The sequence below is a fragment of the Ipomoea nil genome, unplaced genomic scaffold (genome assembly GCF_001879475.1).
Source record: "Ipomoea nil cultivar Tokyo-kokei standard unplaced genomic scaffold, Asagao_1.1 scaffold1237, whole genome shotgun sequence".
Taxonomy (NCBI): domain Eukaryota; kingdom Viridiplantae; phylum Streptophyta; class Magnoliopsida; order Solanales; family Convolvulaceae; genus Ipomoea; species Ipomoea nil.
This window is the reverse complement of record NW_017617665.1, coordinates 1,960,947-1,986,945: the sequence shown is the minus strand read 5'-3', so window position 1 is coordinate 1,986,945 and position 25,999 is coordinate 1,960,947. Positions and strand designations below refer to the sequence as shown.

The window sequence follows — 25,999 nt, the reverse complement described above, 5'->3', positions numbered from 1 at the left end:
CAAGTTAAGGTAAAACTGGAACAAAAGAGCAAGAAGTTGCAATTTTCGCTCATCTTGACCACTGTTCGATATTTAGATCGTATCTCATTCTAAGTAGTTAAAATGAAGTGATTCTTGTGCCATTAGAAAGAAAACTCAAGGGGCTACAACTTTCATAAAAACCATCAAGCCAAATTATAAAGTTAAAGGGGTCAAAATTGGCCTGGAAGTTGAAGTAGAGCTCCAAAGTCCCCAGATCTGCGATTTTTGCACTATTTTATGCATGGGCGCCTGCACACGGGCGTGCATCGCCCATTCACCACCCCCTGTTCAGTTATTTAAGCTCGTTTTTTCCCCTTTCTACTTGGTTTTGGACCCCAACTCAACCCTAGGCAGCTGAGATTGTTTCCTTCCATTTTCCTATTATCATTCTAGGTAGAATAGGTTTAGATTTAGATTTCTTTACATATTTGAAGCTTTTATTGAAGGATTCATACTTGAATTCCAAAATCCTACCTTCCATTGTTAATAGAGAAGTTCTTATTTCCTTTATCTATTTCCAACATTATGACAGTGGTTGTACAGCAAAACCACTGCATGATCCTTCAATAACATCTAAACACTAAACCCAATTAATTTGCAGATAAGTATCTCTGTACATACCAGCTCTCATTGCAGTTAATTCACTATGAGCCTGACCAAGTTGTCTTTTAAGAATGAATCAGGTTGTAGCTTCAAACCTCATCATCTCATGTTGCTCTCTTCTCAAATCTGATTGGCCCGCCGAGCCACTTTTGGGCTTGTGCCTCAACAGATTTCTCCATCTCTTATTCTTTAATTTGTGGATGTACGACTTGAATTTACCAACACCATTATATTCAGGCTACTGGATTTTGATAAATTAAGTAGAAACAGCTTTTGTAAACAAGTTCAGCATCTAATAAAGCAGAAAAAATTAGCAATGAATGATCTGAGGCATAATTTCTAACCTCAAAATTAGCTTTCTCAAATTTTCCAACCCCAACATCTTCATCACACTCTACTATGTTCCCTGATTCATCATATTCAGGGTCCTGGATTTTGATCTATGAAAAAGTAATGCAAAATAGAGAAAATAAATGAGGTTACAAAAATAATTAAATAGTAACATATTTTGCATCGATCTAATATAAAAGAATAAACAAGGCAGAGCTTCTAACCTTAAAATTTGCTTTTCCAAAATTTTTGTTTAGCTTCTCTTGAATATCCTTGGCAGAAGCGACAATGGAAGGGTCGCTACACCTATCCAACTCAATCGACTTCAACAACAAATTTTGTCCAAAACTGCTAGGAATATCTTCCAAATAATGACAACATCTTAGAACTAGACTCTCAAGACATGGGAAGGAATCTGTATAAGCCTCCAACCTCTTGAGTTTTTTAGCTTCAAGGAGCAAGAACTTTAATCGAAAAAATCCTCCTTTAGCTACTCTCCACACTTGTTCATGGAAAGCATTTTCCAGCTTGAGCACCTCAAGACATTTCAATGTGCCAATTACAGTTAAATCCCTTCCAGAAAGATTAGTCCCTTTCAACCTCAGTTTCTTCAGTCGTGAAGGAAACATACACCGTTTAGGAAATGTTACAATGTAGCCAACAGAAACTGAAATCATTAGATTCTCAAGTCGTGCTAAATAGTCCAAGTTATCCAGAATGATGTGTTTGCTGGAAGATCCACCAGTATGTGGCTCTATGTCTTCTTTACACAATATTTTCAGTTTTTTTTATGTTTGGAAAACAGGAATACACTTTATTTCTGCAATGAGTTGGACCTACCCAAGATAATGTTTGCAAATTCCATTTAACCACACTAGGAGGATCAACTGTATACAAAGCACCAAGTTCAAGATGCTTTAACTGTGGTGACTCCCAAATTGTTGGTGGCAAATGGAGAATAGGTTGTGATTCACTGTCACTTCCAGAAATAACAAGTGTCTGCGAATTCACATTAGTTGACACAACATCACTGAGACCCTCAAACCATTGTGTTACAAATAAATATCTAAGAAAAACTAAATCTCCTAAATGCATTGGCACTCTTTGGAGGAATGGGGATGGAACGAATGCCAGAACTCTTAATAGCTTGTGGAGTTCCTGGGAAGCTTTTTCATAATTATTATCTTCTTTTCTGGAACGCTGAAATTCGTTATATTGTTTAGAGATGCCCTCTTTTGCATTGAATGCAAAGTCTCTGATTTTGATTGCAGCAGCAGCAGCAGCACGAAAGTTGGATATCTCTACAAATTCTCGCAGAGAAGAAAGGTTTTCTATGATAGATTCGATGAGTGGTGCTGGAACAAGAAGCTCGTGCGTGAACACAAGGTCATACCGTATCTCCCCAATGAGAGAAGTTAAAGCATCACACGTCGTCTTTCTCTCTGTTTCTCCATCTTTTTCTATATTTGCAATCTTCAATAACTCTGCTGCATTTTCTGCTGCTTCTCCCAAGGTTCGACACAGTTGTTGGGAAGCTTCTTCTTGTTGCTTAGTTGTATTTCAATGTTGTCTTCAACCTCAAGTGCAAAGTCTCTGATTTTGATTTCCAAATCTCTGCAGGGTGCACTGCCAAATTGGAATATGTCTAGAAATTCTCGCAAACAAGAAAGAGTTCCGAAGAAAGATAAGATGGGTGGTGGTTCATCATCATCATGAAGAAGAAGGGACACCCTTGGGATGGGTTGCAGAAACTGAAGCTCGAGTGTTGCCATCAGAGAAGTTAAAGCAACATATGCCATTTCTCTCTCTCTCTCTCTCGTGATTGCTTGTATGAGAAATTGAAATTGCAACTAAGGTTTAGGGTTTAGGGTAGAAGAGAAGAAGTTGAAGATGGTTGTGATAATGGTAAAGGAGAGCGAAACCTCGAAAACTCAGGCACGTTAGCTACCGTGAACGGCGCACCATCACCATCGCCATGTGCCCAGCTTGCGATTATTCAATCCATTTTGGGTCGAATCAATCAATATCTTCCAGACATTTTTCAATTTTATTTATGAGTCATTCTAGAAGTACTTCCCACTTTTACTCCCAAATAAGGTGTCATTATCTTTTATTAAAAAAAGAAAAATAATTTCTGTGGTTTAAATTACTCCAATTTGTTTACTTGATCTCAGCTCATTTCTTTTTCCTCTTCTCTCAAATATTGTCTACTAAACCATTGAGCTAAGTTCATTTCTCTCTCATTTGTCTCTTTCCCTCTCTTCTCTCTCTGTTTCTTCTCGTCTCTTTATCTCCCTCCTCCATTTTCATCCCATTTCCTCTCCGTACCTTCCTTTCTCTTTCTCTCCAGTGCGTCCCGATATGCTGCTGTTGTTGTCTCTCTTCTACTGCTTTCGACAGTTGAACCTTCTTCGGCCTTCCTTTCTATGTAGGACGAAACAAAGGAAATTCGAAAATAATTGAAAACAACCAAGATAACTTTTGTTTTGTATTCTTCAATGATCAACCAAAGGCTTACGACCATGCTTTATATAGAAGACTTACAGAAAAAGAGAGAATTAACTCAAAGATGGTGGGAATAGTAAACATCACATAGGAAAATAACAATACTTGGAAAATAAAATAACAATAAAAAAGAAAGCAGATGCATGCATGTAGCAGCCAACACATAAAGGAGATATGAATAAGTTTTGATGCTGGTTGTCTACACCATCATTCTCCCCCACCGGAGGAAGAACCCATCCTCGAGTTACTGGCTTCTGGATATAGCGGGATATCAGCAGAGTGAAACTTGAATAAATCAGCCACATTGAATGTTTTTGAAATTTTCCAAGCATCTGGAATATCCACCACATATGCATTGTCATTGATTTTCTTTAAGATTTTGTAAAGGGCATGCTTCTTCAGAGAGAGTTTATGATAGTTACCCACAGGAAGTCGTTCTTTTCGGAGATAAACCATGACATTTTCCCCAACTTGAAAGAGTTGCTCACAACGTTTCTTGTTTGCACCAGCTTTATATTTAGCATTAGAGGTTGCCAGTCGGGTTCGAAGTTCTTCTTGAACAGATTGGACGTGGTCTGCCATGGATCGGAGTCTGCCACCTTGTGTGCTTTCTCTGCAGGAGGTAAACTGGGGAGGTCAACAACATGTTTTGGAGTCTTCCTATAAATAACAGAAAATGGGGAGCGACCAATTGATACATGAACGGAACTATTGTAAGCAAATTCAGCCTGAGCCAGAGCGAAGTCCCAATGTTTAAAGTTGCCGCTGCAGATATAACGAACAAGATTCCCAAGAGTGCGATTAGTGACCTCAGTCTGGCCATCAGTTTGTGGGTGTGCGGTGCTACTATATTTCAAACTTGCATCAAACCTCTTCCACAAAGTAATCCAAAAATGTGACAGAAACTTTGCATCACGATCTGATGTGATTGAGCGTCGAACACCATGAAGGCGCACTACTTCCTGAAAAAAATAATCGGGCAATATGAACAGCATCAGAAGTCTTCCAGCATGGAATAAAATGTGCCATTTTTTAGAATCGATCAACGACAACAAAGACAGAGTCCACCCCATGCTGCGTTCGTGGCAGTCCTAGTACGAAATCCATAGATAGTCTTCCCAAATATCCTCAAGTAGTGGCATGTACAACCCCGTGTTTTGTGAGTGCCCCTTAGATGCTTGGCAAACTGAACAACGCTTCACAAATAGACCAACATCTCTTTTCAATTGAGGTTAATAAAATCGCTCCTCTACAGCAGCAATAGTTTTGTCTCTCCTAACATGACCACCAAGTCCGCTAGCATTCAAATCCCGAATGAGTTGTTCTCTTAATGATGTTTGTTGTATGCACAATCGGTTACCCTTGAAAAGATAGCCATCTGAAATATGAAAATCTTGTGAGCAATCATGAAGCAGAGCTTGTCTCCATATGTCACTAAAATCGTCATCTTCTTCATATAGGTTCTTTAGGATGTCAAACACAATAATCTCACCCTGTAATGTGATTAATAAGCTCCTTTTTTCTACTGAGGGCATCAGCAACACGATTGGCTGTACCTAATTTGTGCTGAATGTGGAATGAAAATTGCTCAAGATACGATGCCCACCGGGTATGCATTTTGTTCAAGTGTTTCTGGCTGCGAAAATATTTCAAAGCCTCGTGGTCTGAATAAATTAGGAAGTCACGATGCAGCAAATAATGAGCCCATGTACGCAAGGCTCGAACCACTGCATAAAGTTCTTGCTCATATGTAGACCACTGTTCCCGTGTCGTACTCAAACGTTCACTATAGAAAGCAATTGGCCTTCGATTTTGAGATAATACAGCTCCAATACCTTTGCCACTGGCATCACATTTCACTTCAAAAAGTTTAGAAAAATCCAGTATGGCGAGAACAGGTGTTGTAGTGAGCTTATTTTTTAGAATTTTAGTTCTGCAAAACTTTTCTCAACAGCTTCACCCCAATGAAATCCACTCTTTCGTAAACAATATGTTAAGGGTGCAACAATGGAACTAAAATTTCTAATAAACCGTCTATAAAAACTTGTTAATCCAAGAAAGCTCCAAATTTCACTCACAGTCTTTGGAGTTGGCCAGTCTTTAACAGCTTGCACTTTACCTTCATCCACTTGGATTCCTTCATATTTAATGAAACCCCCCTCCCCCCCAAAAAAAAAAAAAAACCAATTTAGTAGTCAGAAATGAACAGTTTTTTAAATTGGCATAGAGTTTGTGTTCTCACAGGGCATTTAAAACTATCCTCAAATGATTCTCATGTTCAGCACGACTTCAACTATAAATCAGAATGTCATCGAAATACACAACGACAAATTCCCAATGAATGATTTCAAGACTTGATTCATAAGCCGCATAAAAGTGCTTGGGGCATTGGATAGCCCAAACGGCATAACGCGCCACTCGAAGAGACCATCACGCGTCTTGAAAGCTGTCTTCTATTCATCTCCTGGCTTTATTCGAACTTGGTGATAGCTACTCCTTAGATCAATTTTTGAAAACACTGCTGCCCCATGGAGTTGGTCTAACATATCATCAATTCGCGGGATTGGGAATCTATACTTGACTGTTATTTTGTTGATGGCGCGACTGTCAACGCACATCCTCATGCTGCTATCTCTTTTTGGAGTAAGAAGAGCAGGCACAACACATGGACTCTTGCTTTCTTGAATAAACCCCTTATTTAACAACTCATCAATCATCTTATTCAAAGCTTCATTTTCAGCGGGGCTCATGCGCTAGTGTGGAAGGTTGGGCAAACATGAACCTGTGACCAAATCTATTTGGTGTTGGATATCCCGTAGAGGTGGTAAGCCGTCAGGGAGGTCCTCAAGCACAACATCAGAAAATTCTTTTAACAAGGAGTGGAGCTCACAAGGTATGACATTAGTTTCAAAAATATGTTCTTTGGCAACCAATACCATAATAATTTTGCTTTTCCGGGCTTCATTCAAAAATTCCCTCCATCTGTTTGATAATGTGATGGCACACGTTCTTTTATCTTTGGCTTCGTCCCATGTGGCAGGTGGAATAACTATCTTTTTATTATTCCAAAGAAATTCATAAGCATTCTGTCGTCCGCGATGAGTTGCATCAACATCAAATTGCCAAAGCCTACCAAGAAGAATATGGCAGGCATCCATGTCTATAACTTCACACGCAATTATATCTTCGTAGCTCTTCCCAATTGAGATAGGGACATGGCAAATTTCTGTAACAGAGACCGATGGGCCCTCTTTGATCCAACCTAACTTATACGGCCTTGGGTGTGGCTCAGTGCGGAGATTGAGGTGTCACACAAGAGACCGAGAAACAATGTTATCACAACTCCCATTGTCGACGATGAGTTTGCACAGTACACCTTCCCCAGGATACTACAATATGCCCGAAAAATTATTACTGTGTTAGACTGGCCATTTTTCTTCAGTTGTGTATAAGATCCTCTTGATGACAAAACTTACATGCTCACCACCCTCTTCAGCAAATTCAATGTTCTCATTACATTCTTCACTTTCAGTAAGGTCATCAGTATTCTTGGCAACCAAGCTAACCGACCGTCGCGCCCTACATTCATTTGAACGGTGCCATGGCTCCCCACATTTGAAACACTTACCCGTCATGGGCTTGGCATAAGGATTCGGTACTGCACTCCGTGTGGGTTGCTCATTATTTTGTTTTTATGGAGGATTCCTTAATGAAACTGCATCATTGGATGTTGTCGGCTGGGGTGAGATAGGAATAGGTCGGTTGGAGGTGTTACCTTGCATGGGTGGTACTGAAGGTCCTCGGGGAACAGAGTTGGAATACTGCCTTCGTTGGCTAGATTGCATGAAAATATCCTCTGCTCGTATTTCCATGTTAAATGCTTCATCCATAGACCAGATAGGTGTTAATATCATTTTCTCACGAATATTAAATCTCAACCCGTTGATATATCTGGAAGTCTGTTGTTCTGGGGTTTCAGAGAGATTACAACGAGCTCCCAAACGATAAAACTCCTCTGTGTATTCGTTCACGCTTCGGGATCCTTGTGAGCATTTTTGGTACCTTTGAAATAATTGTTGTTGATAATCAGGGGGTAAAAATATTCCTGACATGAGCTTCCTCATTTTTCTCTATGTGGTGATTGCCATTTTCCCTTGCCTCCTCCTGTTATTTTGAGTGACCTCCCACCAAGCAGCAACTCCTCCGCGTAATTTATGGGCAACATATTTAGCTTGGCGGTCCTCAGGAATATCTAGCATGTCAAAGTATTTTTTAACCTCGTAACACCAATCAAGGAAGGCTTCTACGTCCAAATTTCCATTAAAACATGGTAAATCAGCCTTTGGCCAATAATGGTTTTGTCTGTGAACTTGGGCACCTTGATTTTGGAGTTCATCTTCAGAGTCACTGCTATTTGTATCGCCAAAGGGTGGGTTTCCCAACGGTAAGACTCCATGTGCTCTTCTACCCGGAGGTTGGTGCCTTCTTTGGGGTGCGGCCACGGGGGCTTCACCATTTCCATTATCGAGTCTTAAGCATAAGTTGGTGAGGATGTTGCGAATTTCTTGAAACTCGCGGTTAACATTATCTCCTTGTGTTTGAAAAGCTGCCCAAAGAGCATCAAGTCCACGGTCACCACTCGTGGTATGATTGTTTCCTCCGTTGTTGCTAACATGTGCCATTATAGGACCAACGAATAGAGAGGAAAATTCGCTATCTCGTTCGTAGCCCAAGAAATTAATGGCTCTGATACCAAACTGATATAGGACGAAACAAAGGAAATTCGAAAATAATTGAAAACACTCAAGATAACTTTTGTTCTGTATTCTTCAATGATCAACCAAAGGCTTACAACCATGCTTTATATAGCAGACTTACAGAAAAAGAGAGAATTAACTCAAAGATGGTTGGAATAGTAAACATCACATAGGAAAATAACAATACTTAGGAAATAAAATAACAATAAATAAGAAAGCAGATGCATGCATGTAGCAGCCAAACATAAAGGAGATATTAATGAGTTTTGGTGCTGGTTGTGTACGCCATCACTTTCCCTCCGACGTATACAGATCTGTGAGCACGCAGCAGCTTTTCGACAAGCTTCCTACGACGAGCCTTGAATTTCCGGCGGTATCATAGTGGTGATGAAAGGCGACGACAACTACCCCCTCTCCGGCGGTGGAAGCGTCAAGCCCGCTTTATAATAAGGTCGTTTGGGTTTGAGGTTCTTGGTTGACCAAGGATATTAACAAGAGGGGAGTGAATAGGAGGGCAATTTGAAAGTAAAAAGGGAAAATGAAATCAAAGGAAAGGGAAACGGGCTCGAATTATGTTTTGATTGCATTGCACGGGTGGCCATACCAAAGGTTGAGTGATTAGAGAGTATTTTGACACTAGGCAAGATGAATGGCGTCGCTAGTGCGTAGCCAATCCGGTCTATACGCCTCTCGTAGGAATTCTCATTCTCTGCGAGGCATTTTATCGAACACCTTGCCTACATTCCTTTCCAATCCTTGCCCTCTCGGATCGAAGGACAGGAACTGCAAGAGAAGGGGTTAGGATTGTGTCTCAATCTCTTGACAACACAATCATTCCTAGATCTACAAGCATGTGGTGCACTCACATACAAGAGTCTTAACAAAATTACTCTTCCAACAAGTCACACATGCCAACAACATCCAAAATCACAAAATCACAATACGAATCAATCAAATGCAATCTAAACAACAATCCTTGCCCCTAGAATTTTAGCCAAGCATAATAAAGACCAAGATCAAGAAATAAGGAAATGGATGAAATGCAAAAGATAAGTAAATAAGAATAAAGTTTATATTTCACCAAATCCAAGCTAGATTCCTTCAAAATGGTAGTGAGAAATGAGAGATCCAAGTTATAGAAACTCTAGACCTTCAATCTTCCTTCCAAAGTATCTAGATTTGAGGCTAAAACCCTAGAAAGAGAAAATGTAAACTAGCCTAAACCTAAAGCTACCTCTAAGAAACTTCTCTCTAGAATTGTTGAAAATCCCCCCTCTCCAAATGCTGATTTTTGCCTTAAGTATTCGCCACCCTATTCACGCATCGTGAGGCCGGCGTGAATAGGCTATAAGCCTTCCGCATTGAAACCTTCTCGGCCGCTTCTATTTCCCGTTCACAGGGCCCTCACGCCGTGAGGAGGGGCGTGAATGGGAAATAATTCCCATTCCGTCCTTCTTCTCGTGCGTAGTCCTGGTGCGCTTGGTCCTTGTTCGGGTACTTTTCTCGACCTTGACCTTTTTGACCTTTTTGCCACGTTTTCTGTCTGAAAATACCTGAAAATAAATAAAATGTAATCGGGAAGGTATTTCTATGCTAAGTTGTACTTTAAGGATATTTTACTCTAAAAAACACGACTTCTAACTCAAAACTAGTGCACAACTCCTTAGAAAAAACTACTAAAAACCTAGCATATTTTGAGGTTGATCAAATAGTCATAGTAATGCAAGCATGTCTTACATTTTGTTGGGGAACCATGTAAAATCCTTGCAAACGCATCATCGGGCTTGTTGTTACAAAACTTTCTTGTGTCCCCATTTCATCGACTTTATGAGGAGATGATGGAATAGGTACACAATCAATATCATCATAACTTATAGAACTCTACAACATTAAATAAATGAAGGAGTGAATATAAACTATTTGATCAAATATAAACAAAGGGAAAATCAACGATTTGGTCCCTCAATTGTTAGCGAAATATCAATGTAGTCCCTTAATCGCGTAATCATCGATTTAGTCCCTGGAAATAACTGTTTTTAGTTGATTTAGCCCCTCCGACCGTACTCCGTCCAAAACCCGGCGATAGCTCCGATTTTCCATGGGTAATTCTGTCATTTCACTTCTTTAGTCTTCTTCTCACCAGGGCCGATGTTTTGGTTAAGTGTCGCAGCTGAAGTTAACGCAAAATCCACCAAATCCTTCTGGTCGATCCTCCGCGGCGCCATCTCGCTGAACTCCATGGTCTCCTCGTCGATCTTCCGGAGGTTAAAGGACGGCGCGGCGCCTGCGCCGGCGCCGGGGGAGTTGCAGAGCCCTGCCAGGATCAGGCAGTCGTTGGATGAAATCAGGAATTGAAGTCGGACTGCGCACCCGGCGGCCAGAGAGTTTGGACGCCGCTCCATTGGACCCGTCTTCCTCTTCTGCATTCCAGTTGAGCCAAAATGAGAAGATAGGCTCATTAACTAAACCTTGATCAACCATGTTGTACCTGGTACATGGGAAGCGTCAGAAAAAGTAATTAAATGAAAAAGGATACTAAAATTCTAACAATATATAAATCCCAGAATGTATTTTCTAAGGATAAGGTGAATGTAGTTAAATTTTGAAGGAAAACTTTCATACCAAACTGGAACAGCATTTCCAACTGAAATCTCCTGGAAGCCAAGACCCAATATACCATCAAACTTGGCAACCAAAAATGTCAAACTTGGCCCTCTAGTTGCCTCAATAAAGTCCTGCCATACACAAATACCATTATATTTCAAATGTCAACCCATAACATTGTAGAAACCAAAGCAAAGACCCAAATTCACCTGATGTTTTACGATGAGATCACCAACTTGAACATTATCATTACTGAAGAAGCCAGATATTGCTCCAGACCCATATTGAATTGCAGTAGCCGGTCCTGATAAACATATCGATCCCTAAGATGAAGAGTTTTTGGTTGAAGAGAGCTGCCAGGATCAGGCGGTCGTTGGATGAAATCAGGAAGCCGAACTGCGCCCCCGACGGCCGGAGAGTTTGGACGCCGCTCCATTGGCGGGTTTTGAGGTTAAAGGATGAGATGAAACAAGAATGGATCCCTAAGACGAAGAATTTTTGGTTGAAGAGAGCTGAGCATAGGGATTGGGATGAATTCCACGTGTTGAACTCCGGCGGCAATGGCGGACAGAGCTCCCAAGAATCTGAGCACGGATTGTAGATTTCAACTGCGAGACAGTCCTCGATGTCCACCAGGCTGCCAACGAATTTCACCCAGCCGACGACGATGAACCTCGGAAACTCCGAACCGCCGTCATTGAACATGCCCATGAGAGGACTAGATCGCGAGAATCTCAGCGCGCGCACCTGCCGCCACGCGCCGCGGAGGATCGACCTGAAGGATTTTGGTGGATTTTTCTCCAATGATGCATTAACTTCAGCTGCGACACTTAACTTCACCGGCCCAGGTAAGAAAAAGACTAAAGAAGTGAAATGAAAAAATTACCCATGACAAATCGGAGCTATCGCCGGGTTTTGGACGGACTACGGTCGGAGGGGCTAAATCAACTAAAAACAGTTATTTCCAGGGACTAAATCGATGATTACGCGATTAAGGGACTACATTGATATTTCGCTAACAATTGAGGGACCAAATCGTTGATTTTCCCTATAAACAAATGAAATCTAATTAATAAACATATCATACTTGTCTTTGCCATGATTTCTTTTTATCGGATCCATCTCTTCAACTTGTTTCCTTTTCTTTTTCTTTTTAAGACTTTCCACCACTTGTTCCAACCTTGAAACTCTTCTTTTAGTTGGAGGACGACCTTTTCTTCAAGTAACTAATGGACTTAAAACCTTATTTGCACCACTTGACATATTTTGCTTGTCAACTTCATTATCTTGTGGTAAAAATGATGCTTGTGTGGTGCTATTAATTACTTCATCATTCATGATCGATGATTTTAGCTCTTTTATGCCATCCATCACACGCTTATATTTTTCATCTTCACTTGCGGCAAGAATAGCAACCTCACGAAATGCATCACACATTTGTTCACATCTTTGAGTTTCTTTACAAGACAAATTATAACTACTTCTAATACAAGTATATCCACGTTTCAAATCTTTTCTCCATCGAGACAAAATGTATCTAGAAGGGATTTCACTCACCTTTCTTAAAATGAGCACCAAAAGAGCATGTCTACATAAAATTCCCCTAAATTCAAACAAGTGGCAATTGCATTTTACTTCACACTCAACTTCATTAAAAGCAACCATGAACTTAACATCTCTTCTTTTGTCTCCAACTTTTACATCTTCTACAACTTCATACACAAAACTTGGATTTTCATCTCTTATTAGAGAATGATAACAATAAAATTTTCCTTTTAACTCCTCTTAGAACTCTCTAAATTTTTTATTTGTATAAAGTCTTTGAAATTGTTTTTCCATCTCATAATTACTAAGATATTCATACATAGAGTTTAAAGAATGAAAATCTGCTTCTTTCTCCTTCTCTACTTTACTTTCCAATGCCTTTTCATATTGTTCAACAAATACCTTCAAAGTTGTTTTAGAGTTGACATATCCATCAAAAAAAAGCATTCATGCTTTCACTTCGTTGAGTAGTAGACATGCCTGCCCAAAATGTATGTTTAACATATGTAGGAACCAACGTTGTCTTTCTTTGTATAATCCCTTTAACCAATCATTCTCATTGAGATCATAGGTGTCAATCAATAGTGACCATCCATTTTCATTTAAAGAATCATAAACAACACTTTGCAAGGCTTCCTTTATTTCTTCATATTTAGAATATCCCCTCAATTTTTCAGGAAGTTTTTTCATGATATGTCATAAACACTACCTATGCTTTATATTTGGAAATACAACCGCAATAGCATTTTGCATGGCCTTACACTAATCTGTAATAATGGCTTTTGGGTGGCGTCCTAACATGCAATTTAAACAAGATTGAAATAACCACACAAATGAGTTAGTGTCTTCTGTGCTCAACAACCCGCAACCAAACAATACAGATTGTCCATGGTGGTTTACTCCCACAAAAGGAGCAAAAGGCATGTCATACTTATTTGTGAGATAAGTTGTATCAAAGGTAATCAAATCAGCAAAAGATTCATATGCAACTTTACTCCTCCCATCAGCCCAAAACAAATTTCGTAATCAAGAATCTTCACCAACATCCATCACATAAAAGAAGTTTGGATCGCTCTGTTGCATTTTAGCAAAATATTTACAAAAGGCTTCTGCATCCCCTACACCAAGCATTGTTTCTGATATCATTTTCCCAAAATGTGTCCATTTAATGAATGAATGGATGTACCATCCAATATAATAAATACAAAAGTACATTTACAGACCTTCTGGATCCACAAAGAATTAATCATAAATATATGAAGAAAGCACCAAGAGAAGATATATACCACCTTTACCAACCTAAATGAAAGTAAGAGGTATGGAGTCAAGTCTACTTAATCAGAGGATGGTAGTGAATCCATGCAAAGATGGATTAGTTTTCTTTGGTATTGCCCATAATATTCAACAACTGGAATCACGTCTACATTTTCAGGACTCAGTCCGGGCAAGTTAACCAACTTATCCTTCACAGCTGCTATAGCTTCGTCATCCAAATCCAAACTCGACAAGAATAAACATTGCTGCTGTGTCTGGTTGCTGTGCCTCACGCAGTGCTGCCAATGCCTCTTGAAATGCGCCAGCTGCGACATACAAGATAAGTGCCCTGCAAACCATCACGATAGGTTAAGGAAACACATCTAGAAGAGCTGAGGACTGAGGAGGGAGCATCCAAAACTATTAGACAATCGAAGATGGCTATCAGAGAAAGTTAAGGCAATATAAGCCTATCACTCTCTCTTTTTGTGTGTTTGTTTGTATGAGAAAATGCAATTGCAAAAGATGAGAGTAAAAGAGAGAGCCTTTTGCTGGCTAGTAAATGAATGACTGAAATTTAAACAAAGCCAGCAAAAACTACATTTTTTTTTGGTTTTAAATGACTCTATAGGCAATTAACCAAATCATTTAAATCAACAAATATTACTAATAATATTATTATCTGATTGTCTAAGCTCTCTTGTTTAACTATGGAGTTTTTTTTTTTTTTTTTTTTTTTTTTTTTTTTTTTTTTTTGTCTCAGGACTATTGGGTCATTTCTATATTTGGTCCCGGACTATTAATTTTTTCATTTTTTTTTGTGCCACGACTATTGGACTATAACCACATTTGATCTCCGACTATTAATTTTTCCATATTTGATCCCACAATTTTTAAAATATTGCCACATTTAGTCATCTGATCTAATTTTTGATCACTGGTGACCAAATTTTTTAGTTGAAAAATGTCGTAAAAATGACAATTGTGTCCTTCAAAATAAGTCACTTGACCATTATGCACTCATGTCCAATGACATAGAGAAAAAACTGCGGTTACCAGTGATCGGAAATTAGGCCGGAGGATCAAATGTGGCAATTCAAGAGTTTAAAAGTCATGGGACCAAATGTGAAAAAAATAATAGTTGGGGGACCAAATGTGAAAATGATCGAATAGTTATAGGACCAAATATGAAAAAAAAAATAGATGACCAAATGTAGAAATAATCTAATAGTCGTGGGATCAAAAGTGAAATAATCAATGCAGTATATGTCAAGCACCTTGTACCCAGATGACATGTAGTGACCTTTCTCATATGGGAAGGCATGAGATCGAACCTTAGTAGAGGCATTGTTTTCCCTTTGTGTTTTAATAGGTTGAGAAAGTGTGTTTGGACAGATACTATAATGTAATAGAGTCAGTGGCATTAAAAAAAAAAGTGAGTAACTTTTGAGAATTTTATTATTATATTATAAGGATTTTCTATTAATTCTCAAATTAATATGTAAGATAAAAGTAGTTATAAGTTTTTTATTTTATTTAATCCATTATAATAAAGTAATCTATAATCTATAATCTATAATTTTTTAATGGAAGAATTTTATTTAAAGAAAGGATATGATGAGGCGTACGTGAGTTAAGCTACATTAAGGCTGTCCTTACCCCTGCAAACATCTCCCACTCTAAAAAATGGGTCCCACTTCCACATCATCCCATTTGCAAATTATCTACTATTCACACTACATCCCTGCAAATCCAATCAACCTTCAAAAGTGGACCCCAATTTCACATCACTTTAAAAAATTAATATTTTTTTCTTAATAAATATTATTTTGTCTTCAACATTATTTATTTATATCAATATATAACTTATATTTAAATATTAAATATAACAAATGTGAAAATAACTAATTACGTATGTATTAATGGAAAAACTAAATGTATGTATTAATGAATTAATTTATGTATAGTAATGAATGTATGTATATCAATCTTACAAAAAAAATGTATCTTTATCAACATAAATTTTAGACACGTAATTTTAATGAATTTATTTTAAAAAATAATGTAAGAAATTATTTGTATTATGTATGGTATATAACCGGATGCATATTATATCACGATTTGAATTGTAAAACTAAAACTCAAATGAACCGTATAAATTCAAAGTAATTGAATTCATAAAAATTAACCCAAGTACAAATTACAACTACGACAACACTGAAATGAAACAAATTACAACTACGAAAGCACTCAAAGCATTAAAAATTAAGACATTACAACTAACGGATTACATTGAAAGCAAATACATTTATTCATTAATTCTCTTCTCCACCAAACCGATTCCATATCTCCTCAATCAAGTCTTCTCGTAGTCGATGGTTTGTTGGCCTATTGCGAATCATTGCATGATTTCGAATATAATCATCATTTCGAAGGAAGTGGCTAGGACTATTTTCAGGTGCAGATACATTACAATTCACACTTTCATTCGTATAATTATAATCAATAGCATATGAATCTCGTTCATCCTCGACAATCATATTGTGAATGATTATACATGCTCTCATAATTTGTCCAAGTGTTTCTTTGGAGCCCATGCGTGCCGGGTTAGAAATGATAGCAAATCTTGCTTTGAGCACTCCAAATGCTCTTTCTATATCTTTTCTTGCAGCTTCTTGTTTCTTTGCAAATAATTTATGTTTTTCACTTTGAGGTAAGGGGATTGACTTCACAAAGGTTGCCCAACTTGGATATATTCCATCTGCTAAGTAATAACCCAAATTGTAATGGTTACCATTAACAACGAAATTTACCTGAGGTGCTTTACCTTCCAAGACCTCGTGGAAGATGAGAGATCGGTCCAACACATTGATATCATTTAATGTACCTGCAAGACCAAAGAAAGAATGCCATATCCACAAATCTGCAGAAGCAACAGCTTCAAGTATAATGGTTGGATAGCCGTGATCTCCTCTAACATATTGTCCATGCCAGGCAGTTGGACAATTTCTCCATTCCCAGTGCATGCAATCAATACTCCCTAGCATACCTGGGAAGCCCCTTTGTTCTCCAATTTGCATTAGCCTTTGTACGTCTACAACATTTGGCCTTCTCAAGTACTCTTTCCCAAACACATCATTTATACTTTAAACAAATCTCTGCATACACTTCATTATAGTGGTCTCACCCATTCGTATATTCTCATCAATGGAATCTGCAGAACTCCCATACGCTAACATACGCATTGCTGCAGTACATTTCTGTAGCGTGGAAAAGCTCTGTCTACCGGTAGAATCTATAGAACTTTGGAAATATTGGTCATAATTTTTAACACCTTCAACTATGCGAAGAAATATATTTCTTCGCATTCGAAACCTTTGCCGAAATATATCGTCGGTGTACGTTGGACTATTAGAGAAATAGTCAACATACAAACGTTGATATGCTTCTTCACGGTTTCTCTCAATGACCCGTCTTGGCCTTCTTCTACGCCCAGAGGATGCAGCCTCATTTTCTATAGCTTCTCGTCGTAGGTTTATTAGGTTCGATAGAGTATCATCCATGAACCACTCAATGATATTTTGCTCAGAAAAAGGATTATCTGGGTCTTGGGATGAAGAAGATGAGTTAGAGAAGGGAGGATTTTCATAATTTTCAGTTGAAAATTCAGAATAAAATGAATTAGAATCACCCATTGAGTTCCACTCATCATCCATAGTATATGAAAGAAAGAGTAATGAGTGTGTAAGAAATTTGTGTATCATCCTACGTTTAAATAATGGATCATCATTTCTTGTAGTGGTAGAGAATATCATTTGAGTTGGAATATAATAATTATTAGTTGAAAAAAATTTGTGTATGGAATATCATCTGAGTTTGTAAGAAGTTTGGGTGTGGAATATATAATCATACGTAGAAGGAAATTTGTGTTTGGAATCTAATAATTAGGTGGACGAAATTTGTGTATGGAATATAATAATTAGTTTAAGAAAATTTGTGTATCATCCTACATATAAATAATGGATCATCATTTTTTGAAGGAAATTTGGGTAGAGAATATCATCATTTCTGTACTTAATTTGTGTACAAATATCATCTGAGTTTGTAAGAAGTTTGAGTATGGAATATAATCATACGTAGAAGGAAATTTAAAAATGGAATCTAATAATTAGGTGGAGAAATTTTGTGTATGGAATCTAATAATTAGGTGGAGAAATTGGGTGTATGGAATCTAATAATTAGGTGGAGGAAATTTGTGTATGGAATATGTAATAATAAGTTGAAGAAAAGTTTTGTATCATCCCACGTATAAGTAATCCACCATTCTTGCATATTACCTCATCCATCATTTGCCTTCTTCCTTCCTTTGCATTCTTCCTTTACGAAATATTTTGAAACCTTCAAATGGATCCTCCACGCGATCCATTATTTAACTTCTCACTACTTTCACAGAATGACCCTAATGAAGCCAATCAAAACCCACAACCTCCAATCACTCAATTCCACTTTCTTCCTGGAATGAGCAATGTGAATTATCAGCAATTACCATACTTGTTTCAAGGTGTTCCCCCAACCTATCATCCATCATATTCTACTTTTACTCCAACTAGTATTTGTCCCGTGCGATGCACGGAAAATATATTATAAACATATACCCTATATTAGGTTTATTTATATATACTCCAATGTCTACTCCCACTGGGGTTTCTCATCCTACTCATACGACAAATATACCTTTGCGAGAATTTCCTGAGTACTCCACTCAAGAAATGCCAACACCTCAAGAAACACGACCACCAGGCATATTGAAAAGTCGATGGACAAATAAGGATGACATGCTGTTATGCAGCGCATGGCTCAACATTAGTAAAGATGCTGAAGTTGGAAATGATCAAAGTGGTAATAACTTTTGGAATCGCGTTGTAGAATTTTATAATCTATACCGGAGTCAACTTGAGCAAGCCAAAAGGAATAAAATGGGATTGCAGAATCGTTGGGGGAGGCTAAGTCATTCGGTTTTAAAATTCGCCGGCTATTATGAACAGATTTTGCATCGGAGGGAAAGTGGCTTAAATGAGGCTGATAAAAAAAAAATAGGGCCATGCAATTATATCACGAGATTCAGAAGGAAAATTTTATGTTTTTGCATGCTTGGGAAGTGCTAAGGAAGGAAGAGAAATGGTGTAACCAAGCGGGAAGTGGCATTGATGTTGACTTAACCAGAGATGAACGTCCAAAGTGAACAAAAAATACGGAGTCAGGTAAATACACATATTCATCATCAAATTCACAACCAAGTGAGACAGGTGGGACGCTTCTAAGGCGAAAGGAAAAAGAATGCAATCAACAACACAGTCAACGTCATCAAAAAGTTTGGGCGAGCAAGTTGAAACGCAAGTCAATGTGGAAATGGAAAAAATAAACCTCATGAAACAATATATGAAGCGACAAGAAGAAAGGCTGCAACAACAACAACAAACTGAGAAAAATAGACTTCTCATTCAGCTTATGCAACTAGATACATCAAGTATGAACGAAGCGCAAAAACAATTGTACGATAAGCAAATGAAGAAGTTTTTAGATGAGTAAGTATGGTGGAATTAATTTGTATGCATTGTATTTCTAAATCAATGAAATGTTATGTTCTCTTTTAATATATTTTTTTATTAAAAAAATATTACACATTAAATATAAAAACATTAATATGGCAAAATACAAAACAAAAAATAAAAAAAATAAAAGAAAGGAAACAAAATTAAATAAACTAAATAAAAAACTATTAAAAAAAACTAAAAAAAAAAAGTACAGCGGCAGCTTTTTGTATGGATTGCATGTTTGCATGCAGAGCAAACTTGCAATCCAACTCACTATTTAAAAAAAAAAAAAGAAAAAAAAACAAAAAGCATACATGGCATTGTCCAACTCATCTTGCCAATATGATATTGGCAGGGGTAAGGACAGCCTAAAGTTGACAGTTTATTTCTACCAAAAAAAAAAAAAAAAAACTTAGACAGTTTAAAGATTCCATTCACATATAAATATAATTTTGTTGGTGTTTGAACAAGCTAAGCCTTTCAAGCCATTCCAAATTAAATAGTCCAAATTATACAAAATGATAGGATTACTAGAAGAACTATCAATGTGATGACTAGGCACCAAATATTCTTAATTAAAAAAATAATAATATTCTTATGTTTGAAAAATTGAAATACACTTCCCTTTCACAATGAGTTGGACTCACACAAGAAAATATTTGCAAATTCATTTTAACCACTCTGGGAATTGGGATGCCTCAAGTGTGGTTACTCCCAAATTTTGGAGGGCAAATGAAGTGTAGGAGCTCCAAGTTGTTGGTTCATCACTGGAAACAATAAATGTATGCAAATTAGGGTTATGTAGCCTAGCTCCTCAAACATGCCATGCATGCAGTTTTCTAATACTCCCTCTGTCCCATTTTTTGTTCAATTTTTCAAAATATTAAGTTTAGTATTAGTATATAAAATTTATATATTTAGAAAGTACATTACAAATATTATTAAACACAAAAAATTAAATTTAAAATTAATAAAAAAAATAAGCGGGCTATGAAAAAAATGGTTAATTTGACCAATAAATAATAAACATACAGATAAAATGGGACAAGAGAGTAATACTTAATTCACTATAAACCCGGCCAAACCTCTTCTATATGGACTCCTTCTTTCCATGGCTTTAGGCCGTTCATCATATACAGCACCATTGATTTTGAGCTATGCAAAAATGGAGAAAATGAAATGGGATTAGATAAAGAAATTAATAGTAACAAATTTAATTTTGTAAACAAATGGGATCATCAGATCAGAAGAATTCACCAACTGTACTGAAACACATACACACCAGAGTGATACATCTATCCATCAACAATGATATGATGTTGATTCATCACATTCACTCTCCTCCTTCATTTTGAAGCATGCAAAATACAGAAAAAAAAAAAAAAAAAAATGAGGAATACTAATCAAAAAGAAAAACAAGAAAATTAAGAATGAATGAGACGAGGCAGCCATAACTTCGATTCGTTCTAACCTCAACATCTTCTACATATTCAGGCCCTTGCCCCTGCCCTTGGATTTTGATCTATGATCAAGTAATGCAAAATACAGAAAAAAATTAAATCGTAACAGATTTTGCAAAGAAGTTGAGCATCTAATACAAAGGAATGAACAAGCCTGAGCTTCCTTCTAACCTCAAAATTTTCTTTTCCAAAATTCTTCTTTAGCTTCTCTTGAATATCCTTTGCAGAAGCGATAATGGAAGGACGGCTACACCTATCCAAATCTATTGACTTCAAGCAGAAAATTTCTCCAAAACTGCTTGGAATCTCTTCCAAACAATTACAAAATCTTAGACTTATGCGTTCAAGAAGGGGGAAAGAATATTCGACAGCCTCCAACCGCTTCAGTATTTTATCTTCAAGGAACAAGAAGTTTAATTCATCAAATTCTCCTTCACATACTCTCCACACTTCTTCATGGAACACATTTTCCAGCTTCAGCACCTTAAGACATTTCAACCTCCCAATTACCTTTAAATCCCACCCAGAAACACAACTTCCACTCAACCTCAGCTTCTTTAGTCGTAAAGGAAACATACATCTTTCTGGAAGGGTTACAAAACTGCCAATACAAACTGAAATTGTTAAACTCTCAAGCCCATATAAATATCCCAATTTATCCAAAATGATGCGTTTGCTGGATGATCCACCAGTGTGACTCGGCTCTGAGTCTTCTTTACAGAATATTTTCAGTTTTTTCATGTTTGGAAAACTAGAATACACTTCCTTTCTGCAATGAGTTGGACCTACCCAAGATAATGTTTGCAAATTCTCTTTTACCATGCTTGGAGGATTGACAGCATAGCAAGTGCCAAGTTCAAGATGCCTTAACTGTCGTGACTCCCAAATTGTTGATGGCAAATGGACAATAGGTGCTCCAACTTGTGATTCACTCTCACTACCGGAAACAATAAGTGTCTGCAAATTCACATTACTTGACACAACATCACTCAGGCCTTCAAACCATTGTGTTACCGATAAATATCTTAAAAATATCAAATCCCCTAATTGCTGCTTTGGCACTCTTTGGAGGAACGAAGATTGGACAAATGCCAAAACTCTTAACAGCTTCAAGGATACAAATATTTCAGTGTTTTCCTGAAAGAAGAAAATGGAACGAGGGTTGTTTGAACTAAACAACACATAATAGTCAAATCTATGTCGGCATAAACTTAACCAACGACACGATTTTGCAAATGCATTTAATGACCACCTTGGGAGTTGCCGAGTATTTACCGCACATAAAATTCCCTCTTTTTGTGCCTCTCTGAAACAGATGTTATGCATGACACTATGCACCCTACAAGTCTTAATTTGACCATCAAGAGTCTGTTTGCTTATTAACACAAGACTTCTATGAATGAGGTCCTTTAAGTACCAATAAGCAGTCCTTTCAAACTCCTCATTATTCATCCATGGCTTCACAAATCCTTCAGCAATCCATAACCTAAGAAGTGTTTTAACTTGAATTTCACTGCGCTTTGGAAAGACTCCAAGATATAAAAAACAAACTTTCAATTCTTCTGGCAACTGATTGTACATGGGAATGAGTGCATTGTAATCTAGAATTCCCAACAATTCTATTTCCTTTTCAATCTTTTTCAATTCATGTTGTATGTTGTTTTTGCATTCAAATAAGCGCTTTGCAACTACCACAATTGACAATGGCAATCCTTCACATATTTCCACAACATGGAACAAGTGACTCCTGAATTTTCCAAAACTTGGTGCCCTATACCTCTGAAGAGGAAAGATAGTACAGAATAGATCCCAACTTTCATTTGGATCTAGTAAACTCATAACATGATATGTACCTTTGATTGTGCAAGCATAGTCAGCCACTCCATAGAATCTAGTGGTCAGCAATATGCAACTTCCATTATTCACTGCAGAATTGCAAAATAAGTCTTTTAATCGATCCCAATGGTAAGTGCTCCATATGTCATCAAAAACAATTAGATACGACTTTTCCTTCAAGCATTCACGAACCTGCTCCCGAAGATGGACTTCGTTTATAATTTCATGATTTGGTGAAATTGACCGGAGAAGGTCGCGTAGCACTTTGGTCTGATTGTAATTTTGAGTCACTGTAACCCATCCTCGTACCTGGAAATTGAATGCAACTGATTGATCTTCCAAGATTTTTCTTGCTAGAGTAGTCTTCCCTATGCCTGGCATCCCAATAATTGGGATTACTTTTACACCTTCAAAGCTACTGAAGAGTCGATTCTTTATGATACTAACGTCATTTTGACGACCCACCATTATTGTGCCCTCCTCAAGCTTTGGATAGCACACAGACTGAGTATCATTGGCCTCATCATTATGAGCAGCTTCATTGCTTCTTGTGTTGTGGATAGTGCTCAACAGCTGTGCTGCATTTTCTGTTACATGATGCAAGGTTTGAATGAGTTGTTCTGAAGCTTCTTTTGGCAGGCTTTGCTCTTCTTTGGCCACACAAAAGTTTCTAAATTGTTTTTCGATGTCTTCTTTAGCTTTGATTACAAAGTGCCTGATTTGGATTTCAGCTCCGGATCCACCAAACTTGGATTTCAGTACAAATTCTTGCAAAGCAAAGAGATTTTCATGGAGAGATTGTAGTGGTGTTTGAACGTCGTCAGGCACCCATGCGCTGGGTGTGATATAAGACGACCTACGATAACGAGTATCCATTAATCTTCTCAAGAAATTAGTTAAATCATCACAACATTCACAAGTCTTCTGTCTCTCCTTTTCTTTGTTGATGATCTCCACCAGCTCTAGTACCCTCTTTTCTTCTGCTTGTTGCAAGGTTTGACACAATTCCTGGAAAGCTTCTTCTTCATGTACTGTGTCTTTGGCCAGAACAAAACTGCTGAGTTGTATCTTGATGCCATCTACAGCTAAATCTCTTATTTTGGTTTCCAAATCTTTGCTGATTGCAGCACGAAGTTTGGATGTATAAAGAAATCCTCGCAAAGAAGAAAGACTTTGAATGAGAGATTTGAATAGGGTTTGAATTCGATCATAAGCCACCCTCCTCGCGTTGGATTGTATAGACTTCATATGATGATGATCTATTATTCTCTTGAGATAAGTTAAATCATCATTCTGTCTCTTATTATACTCTTTTCCGCAGTTGATAATCTCCACCACATCTGCAGTCTTTTCTTGTGCTTGTTGGAAGATTTGACAGAGTTGCTGGGAAGCTGCTTCTTGATGCACTGGGTCGTCTTTGGCTTTGGCCACCACAAAGTTGCTTAGCTGTATTTCCATGTCATCTTCAACTTTGAGTGCACAGTCTCTTATTAGGCTTCCAAAATATTTGATTGCAGCACCACCGGCTCTGGATTTCACTTCCAGAAAGGCCTGCAAAATAGAAAGGTTTTCATAGAAAGATTTGATGATGGGTGCTACTTGATCATCATGAAGATGAAGAGGAAGTACTCTTGGGATGGGTTGCAGAAACTGAAGCTCAATTGTTGTCTTTAGAGAAGTTAAAGCAACATAACCCATCTCTCTTTCTCACACACTCACTTTTTTTCTGTTTGAATTGCAAGTTTGAGGTAGGTAGAAGATCAGAGTGAGTTATGAGAAATTTCAACGAAGAAGGTGATGGTTTTGGAGTTTCATCTCTCGAGAGTCGAGAACACCAACCCATCACATGGCCAACGAATCCGCACATGCTGGTTTTTAATTTGCTTAAGGAAATGAGTATTTTATAAAAAATGAAAATGACGGTATTAGTCCATCAATTATGTTTAAATCATAGACTCAATTCATAAATTATTATTTTATACAATGTTTTTTTAATTATAAAGATTTATTTTGATTTGTCAAATTATTAGAGCTGAGACATATGGAGTCCACTGGCACAAGAAGTCTGGGAATTGATCTCCCCCGATCACCATTGCGCAACAGCTCTCAAGCCATTCTCAGACTGGTTGGATTTAGGAGTCAAAGGTACGCTTAATAGAAGCCCTTCAAGTAGTAGCACTCTATTCGCTTTAACATGTTGGTGGCTGTGGAAATGACGCAACGAAGCTATCTTCAACGGCGTTGAATTCTCCCTAAACTCCAAGATTTCTTGGATTAAAGGCCAACTCGAAAACATAACTACAGCATTTGCCAAGACCAGAGGCGCTAAGTCTCACCAAAGTAATCAATCCTGGGGACTCAAAAAGTGGATCAAACCATTGGAAGACCGAGTTAAGATCAACATAGACGGATCGGTCGACCTGAACACAGGCAGGGCAGGAGGAGGAGGCGTCATAAGGAACTGGAATGGAGCATGGAAAGGTGGCTTCACTTTGGGGATTGGCATATGCTCACCACTAGCAGCTGAAGCTTGGGCCCTTTTAAAAGGAATCCAGCTGGGACTATCAAAAGGCTTAGCTTATCTAGACATTGAAAGCGACTGCAAGGAGCTGGTAACAGGCATTACAAATGGTAAAATTGACAATGTGATCGCACAGAACATAATCAATGCTTGCGAAAAGGAGTTAAGTAAGGTCGAAGAATGGAAAGTCTCCCTAATCTTCCGCGAGCAGAATGGCGTAGCAGACAAACTCGCTGCTATCTCCAGAAATCTCCCAAAGGGCATCCAAGTTCTCGATACCTCAATACAAGACGTAAAGGCACTGCTACAAGATGATAGCTACGGTATCCCAGCATGGCGACTAGCCTCAGATAGTTATATGTAAACTTTGTTTTCCTTGGGTCTACCCCTTCCATCTTGTTGAGTTTGTCTCATATATGGATTAGGAATAAGTGTTTGTCTCATACTAGGAGTAGGAGTGAAACGGGTAGACCTATAAATATATTGGTTGTATCCCTAAAGGATTGTGTCACCACCATTACCATCACTATGAATATAAGAATTGTTTCACTCCCGTGGATGTAGGCACTTTGCCGAACCACGTAAATCTTATTTTCTTTACCCTTTACTTTCAGCCATTATTATTGTTTCTTGTTCTTGTAATCTCAACAAATTGGTATCGTTGAGTTATCTTTTCTCCTAAAGAGCATATTCGCCAAGGTGGAGATTGTTGAGTTTGTCTCATATATGGATTAGGAATAAGTGTTTGTCTCATACTAGGAGTAGGAGTGAAACGGGTAGACCTATAAATATATTGGTTGTATCCCTAAAGGATTGTGTCACCACCATTACCATCACTATGAATATAAGAATTGTTTCACTCCCGTGGATGTAGGCACTTTGCCGAACCACGTAAATCTTATCTTCTTTACCCTTTACTTTCAGCCATTATTATTGTTTCTTGTTCTTGTAATCTCAACACATCTTATA

The 25,999-nt window shown here is 37.8% G+C and overlaps 1 protein-coding gene and 1 long non-coding RNA gene across 5 annotated transcripts in view; one reads left to right on the top strand and one right to left on the bottom strand.

Moving 5' to 3' along the window:
- LOC109183996 (putative late blight resistance protein homolog R1B-17) overlaps positions 1-25,999 on the bottom strand; it is a 42,747-nt gene that overhangs the window by 16,017 nt on the left and 731 nt on the right. The window contains exons 2-6 of one of the 4 annotated variants that reach the window (XR_002054673.1): positions 20,845-24,060; positions 20,685-20,735; positions 20,496-20,557; positions 20,299-20,368; positions 19,719-19,980 (exon numbers count right to left, since the gene is read on the bottom strand). Coding sequence is in view for 3 of the 4 variants with exons in the window: in XM_019334026.1 (XP_019189571.1) it covers positions 20,613-20,735; positions 20,845-23,967 (3,246 nt within the window). In the remaining variant the exon portion in view is untranslated. Of the gene's footprint in view, positions 1-19,718; positions 19,981-20,252; positions 20,369-20,495; positions 20,558-20,577; positions 20,736-20,844; positions 24,061-25,999 lie in introns of those variants that run through there. The other 3 variants (XM_019334028.1, XM_019334026.1, XM_019334027.1) reach the window with 3 other exon arrangements.
- Positions 1,212-20,970, top strand: LOC109184007. Its single transcript, XR_002054681.1, has 3 exons — positions 1,212-1,250; positions 5,358-5,365; positions 20,916-20,970. It is a non-coding gene; the product is annotated as an uncharacterized LOC109184007 (long non-coding RNA).